This window comes from Aspergillus pseudotamarii, assembly GCF_009193445.1.
Source record: "Aspergillus pseudotamarii strain CBS 117625 unplaced genomic scaffold BDV38scaffold_56, whole genome shotgun sequence".
NCBI lineage: Eukaryota > Fungi > Ascomycota > Eurotiomycetes > Eurotiales > Aspergillaceae > Aspergillus > Aspergillus pseudotamarii.
This window is the reverse complement of record NW_022475070.1, coordinates 250,032-256,031: the sequence shown is the minus strand read 5'-3', so window position 1 is coordinate 256,031 and position 6,000 is coordinate 250,032. Positions and strand designations below refer to the sequence as shown.

The 6,000-nt window shown below is 46.4% G+C and overlaps 1 protein-coding gene across 1 annotated transcript; it reads left to right on the top strand.

Moving 5' to 3' along the window:
• Window positions 1–374: 374 nt before the first annotated feature.
• Window positions 375–2,060, top strand: BDV38DRAFT_166419 (spherulation-specific family 4 protein). The gene is made up of 3 exons (XM_032051878.1): window positions 375–763; window positions 988–1,345; window positions 1,650–2,060. The coding sequence occupies exons 1-3, from the start codon at window positions 534–536 to the stop codon at window positions 1,974–1,976; spliced, it is 915 nt and encodes a 304-aa protein (XP_031910322.1). The 5' UTR covers window positions 375–533; the 3' UTR covers window positions 1,977–2,060.
• The last annotated feature ends 3,940 nt before the right edge of the window (window positions 2,061–6,000 follow it).

The following is a 6,000-nucleotide window of genomic DNA, read 5'->3' as shown; positions in this document are numbered from 1 at the left end:
AAAAAAAAAAATAAGAGAAAAAGAGAAAAACAGCAAAAATAAAAATAAAAAAGGAAATTATCCCAGGACGTCAGCCCTTTGGCATGGAAAAGCAGTCCAGATCTAACTGGTGTTTTCCGAACAGAGTTCGCCTCAGATGGGGCAGAAGGGAAAGTGGCCTGCGAACTTCTAGCCGCACTCCACAGGGTTGGGAAAAACCACGGCTAGGACTTTAATGGATATGGTATAAGTCAGGGAGAAAGAAATTGTTCGACATCGACACTGAATGATCCGAGACCTACTGCTGCATGGTCAGAAAAGAGACCTGCCCCGCTCTACTATTTTGGGTCCGCCGGCCTGTACTATTTTTCTGGTTCACCAGAAGGTCCACCACTAAGGCAAAGGCTGAAAGCTAGGTTTCGAGAGCTGACTACTTATTTCTTAGTCTTCCGGCGCCTGGTTCTAGCATATTTCCGCCTAGGACTCAGAAATCCACTTTCTTGCCCTCTTTCCGTTGCATACGAAGGCATTCACTTTTTAATTGCCTCCCTAACATGGCAACGATGGGGCCAGACAAACACGTGAGCGGTCGTCGCTGTCTGCAAAGTCGACGCTCTCGAATTATATTGGGGGTCTTTGTTTTTATTGCCATTCTCGCGGTCGTTATACCTCCGGCAGTCGTGGTCACTCTACGCAAGAAGAACAGCATGGGCCCTAAAGCTAACATCTTCGTTCCTCTCTATGTGTACCCTGCACATGGTGCCTGGGATCCATTGGAAGAAGAGTATGTCCTAAATTTTTTTTTTCTAAAAAAAAATATTTCTTTTGTCTATATGTATTTCTAATTCTTACCTTCATTTCCGCCCCCCACTACTCCCCCTCTCCCCCCAAAAGGCCGATATGTTCTGGTCCATGAGATATATACACCATAAGCAATCTGAAAGCCAATTGCATGATGCATGCAAGTGGCAGGCTATAATTTTTGGGAAAAGTAACTAAGCGCCACAGGATCTCTTCACATCCAGAGGCCAACTTTACCGTTGTGATTAACCCTGCCAGCGGTCCAGGGCCCAATGCCCTGCCCGATGCTAATTATACCCGAGAGATTCCCAAGCTCGCCTCTTATGACAACGTGCGTCTCTTGGGTTATGTCCCTACAACCTGGGCTAAACGCAACATTTCGGCCGTGCATCGCGACATCGAAACCTACGCAGCGTGGCCGACCAACAGTTCGAACCCTAAGCTCGCGGTTCGGGGGATATTCTTTGACGAAACGCCTCAAGAGTATGATGCCGATGCGTTGTCATATTTGCAAGGGCTCACCTCATTTGTGAAAAGCCTTTCTGGTCTTGGTCCAGACAACTATGTATGTGTGACCCTTCTCTTTCACCCCTTTGTAATTTTTATTACCCCACGGTATTCATGGTAATTTACATGGGTATCGCTTGTTTCGATATCTAACATTGGTGTACCTCATGCCCCCGTATCCTATGCCCCACCCTCGGTGCCTTTTTATTTTTATTTTTATTTTTTATTTTTGCCTCTCGAAAAGTCAATATGGCCTATACCTACCTTTGATGGCGCTAGGTTCTATTACGGTTTCTGACTACAACCGCGACAATCTCATTGGGTCAATCTGGTCAACTTTGATGCTAACAGTGGCTGTCTAGATTGTCCATAACCCAGGAGCAGTTCCAGACTCTCGTTACATGTCTTCCGCTGACTCGACTGTCGTATTCGAAGCGGCTTATGACACCTTCAACGAGCGCAATGGCACGAAGCAATTTGACGTTCTTCCGAAGAGCGATCGTGGTCGCGGTCAGCTCTGCATTGTGATCCACTCCGTTCCGGACGCGGTTGAAGGCTCGAACCTTCGTGATCTCGTCAAGAAGCTTCGCAAGACCGCCGATGAGATTTTCATTACCCACCTGAGCACGGATTACTATGCCAACTTTGGGGGCAAGTGGGGCGAATTTGTCGATTGGATGGCTAAATAATCCATAGGGGCGGCGCTTTTCGAGCGTACCTGATGCAACATTGCTTATGATCAAGGCACGACTGGCGTTGAGTGATAATATATGCGCCGGCGCTTTCTTTTGTCTGATGGATTGGATTGACTAATCAACTTACGACCTGTCTATACTGTATGAACGTCTATATCCTGTATGATGATTCTATTGGAAATAATACTCTTTGACTTTGGCCGTTGTGACTATCAAATGATACCTAGAATTGCGATAGAGTTTACGATCGTCAAGATTTCCTTTTTGTTGTCTCTCGGTTTCCCGTGGTCAAAACTCACCCCGATGGGAGACGTCGGTGGTAACGTATTGTAATGGTACTTTGTACCGCGGACGGGGTAATTTTCATCTGTCCGTCGATACGTATCCTGAGCCCTAGACCCAAGAGACTCGGTCAAGGTCCGCTTCCGAGAAACAGCAGAGCCCCCGTCAGTTCATGTTGGTCATAATTCGAGCCAGGTTCAACTCACTGCACCCGTGTCCTGCATTCTAGTCTATGCAACTAATTATACATTACATTATCATTACTTATGTTGTTGTTCTTTGATCACCACCGCTCTTAGTGCGCATCATGAGGTCGCGGTCTGTGAAACCCCAGGTAACTAGAAATAGAAGCTGTACAGTAAGGGCTGCCCCGTGCTTGATGTGGCCGGCTGCAATAAGTGTGACACAGTCGGTTTCATGAGCGGGTGAGTGAATTTGAGCCAGTGACTATTCTATTGGGAGGCAACAATCACCCTATGAGCAAGAGGATCTGACTCCTAGTAGGGTGGAGGGGGAGGTCGAGTAGTGTCCACCGGCTTTCCAGTTTAGTCGATCAAGTTAAGCTACTGAAGAGGCAAAGTGCACGGTCATCTACCTACCCATGGAGACAGTTTAGCACAGAAACTATGCGATGACCGAAGATGGGATGCATTCGGAGACCCGAATGTGGTAGTCCGTCTTGGGAGCTGCATTTAGCCTGTCCTGTACATTCGTCCCACGGTTGCGCCTAAAACATATACAATCAGTAGTGGACGGATGGGCTGTTCCTTAGGTTATGCTATTCCGTGTCGCTACATCGATTTAGGAACCTGTCTAATCATGCATGGCCAGGTCTGGTTCTTAGTAAGATAGTAAGACATGCATCTTAGTCTTGTTGGGTGTGCTTTGTTCTGCGGTAAGGAAACGATTGGGGAGAATGTTTGGTCACCGTTTCTTTCCTTTTACGTTTTATTTTTTATTTTTTTTGACGCCATGTGCTGACTAGTAGTGATCTATAGAATGGATCCGATGACAACGCATCAGGTTCATGGACACATTTTATAGTCAGCGGGAATTACTTTGAGGTATGTACATAACCTGTCAGATTATAACCCGAATCGTAGGTTTACTGGTGCATTCCGGAGTAATAAGACCACGACTAACAACTTTTGTCCGATGGAATTGAGTTATGTCATACTGTGTATACCTGATGTGATCTAAAGTCAAGACTATTTACGCTCAGGTACTGGAGATCCGGAGTAATAATGATATCATGAGGGATGATCTGCTGAGGAGATGTAACCAAGCGTCTAATCTTTCTTTTCAAGTTCGTACCACAAGCGACGACAGAATCGTGGTGAATGACGACAGTGGTCAAGCCTCGGGGAACACCAGCCTCACTGCCTTCCACATTGGGAAAGATGACCACAGTTGGAAAAGGCCTCGGTCTTTGTTGGTAATCCAACTGAAAGGGGAAGCGACGACCCATTCAAAGATGGTAAAGGTACCTTAGGAGGTACTGTATTTAGTACGGTACCTGATCTGCCGAGAAAAAAATGGTCCCCTAGCAACACGAACTGGATGGCTGGCTGCAGAACCAGTTAACCGAGCCATTGATGAGAAGGCATGGAGCGGTCAAACTCTTACCCACCAGCGCTCTGCCGACCATTCCGCACCAACGAGCAAGTGATCGCCAAGGAACCGGCTGAAATGAGAATTTCAAATCGCAGCTGAGTCGTCGCTTGAAGAGAACGAACTCCTTTTTTTTTTTTTTTTTCTCTCGTCCCCATTTTTTTTTTTTTTCTTTCTTCTTCTTCTTTCTTTTTCTTGTCGCCTGCGGCTACGTCTTCTAACTTTTCAGAACTGGAGCCATTTTTCTCCCTTTAGCGCAGGAGATGGAGTCGTTCCTGACCCACCATCCGCCAATCCATGGTTTTCAGCAACACAGCATCCAGGAACTTCCGCTGAGAACCACTTGAGTACTTTCTTTGGCTTCGGTCCGCCGAAACTTTATCTCCTTCCGATCTGATCAGTTTAGTCGTGGATTTGCCAGTGATGGGTGATTTTCTCGACACGCGCCGCTTGGTACTTTAGCTCCGAGGTCTATCGATTATTCTCCATCGTCCATCGAGTGGACTTTTGTAGTAGTTTTTTGGTTGTGACTAACTAGCCCACTAGTCTCCTAGTTCTTAGTCTATGCATTATGCATATCGAATAGCGCGCTTAGGACATCATCTAGTTGCATCGATGGTACATACTAGTAGAAGTGGCTCACCAGGCGAGCAACGGTGACACTGCTTCATTTCTTACTGAACCAACTGTATGTTTCACTGTCGTGTCATTTTCTAATTTTGGAAGACGTCTCTAGCACCTCCTATCGCTACTAGAGCACTATATCTGAAGAGGTACTGCAGAAGTTGGGGGTGGTATTTTTACATTTGATTGGGGTTCAACTAGTACAACCCCCACTCCAAGTACTTCGTACCGTCGGTATTTTGAATTACAAAATGGTGTACGGAGTACCGACAGTACATACTCATGGTCATTTTCAACAGCCACAATACAATACCATACATACCAATACCTGCCTGATTGATCGGGTACTACTCGTACTTTAGGGAGCAGGAGTGGCTAGTGCATGGCTCAACCCCACTAAGCCACTAGGTAAAAGTAGTCTAAACCAACTAAGTTCAAACCAGAAGAAGACCGGGAGGGACCCCGAAGACTCGTACCGAACGAACCCATCCACTCGCGATCAAACACACCAATTCTGCCCTAAACGAAGCTAAAACCACATGAAACCAGACCAGTCCGCGAAAATCACCTAAGAATAGGCACGGAGGGCAAGCACTGAAAAACACAAGGCTGCAAATCTTGGTCCTGGCGATTCGCTCCCAAGTTGAATAGTTGAGTCTAGTCGGGTTCGCGTGGCCGTCTCCAGGTCCAATAAGCCAACAAACACAACCCCAGACAACCCCTGCCAATCTGTATGTAACAATAATGTGCTAACAGCCCTTTATTCAATAGTATTATTATGATTCCTTCCGGATTTGCGCTGTCTTGCCTAATTCAGGTTGTCTGGTCCGGCCCGGAGCCACCGAACATGTGGCTTCTGGTCCAACCTCCGCTCCCAACCATGGGATTTACCGAATGTTACAGTTTTCACAGAATCCATAGAAGAGCCATGGAAGCCTACCAAAACTCCCTTTCCACCCGCTCCCTTGGGACGTCCCTCTCTGACTGTTGTTTCAGAAAGTATGGTCCGGTTCCGCTTTTCGTGGCAAAAATCCAAACAACAACAGCACAAACGCCCGAAAAAAGAGGCCAACCAAGTAAGTGAGAGACCCACCCCCCTCTGATCTGGCAAGATCTTGGGTCACATCGATGTAGTATCTTGGGTTTCCCTCTTTTTTTTTTTTTTTTTTTTTTTTTTTTTTTTTTTTTTTTTTTTTTTTTTTTTTTTTTTTTTTTTTTTTTACTACCTTTGTATGCATGATCCTGTTCTCATTGTTCCCTTTTCTCGTAGACGGCCCCCCTCCGCTTCGCACTCCACTTGGTCCCTGGTCCCTGCTCTTTTTGGGTGTTCTTCGGGTTTCGGTCGGATGGTGATCCTTTTAATCGGATTGTCCCGACGGAGGATGGACCTGATCTCTTAGCCGAGATGATCCGGTAGCTTTGGAGGGACTTGTGTCTCCATTGATGTAAAACTTTGTGTGTATCCTGTTTGGGAAACAGCCGAGGTTCGACTGGGTACTAG

Bases quoted from the DNA above. Each gene is read 5' to 3' on its own strand.
- BDV38DRAFT_166419 (XM_032051878.1), top strand. From the start codon at position 534: ATGGCAACGATGGGGCCAGACAAACACGTGAGCGGTCGTCGCTGTCTG. The intron at 764-987 runs GTATGTCCTAAA...TAAGCGCCACAG, and splicing joins TGGGATCCATTGGAAGAAGA to GATCTCTTCACATCCAGAGG. The intron at 1,346-1,649 runs GTATGTGTGACC...GTGGCTGTCTAG, and splicing joins GTCTTGGTCCAGACAACTAT to ATTGTCCATAACCCAGGAGC.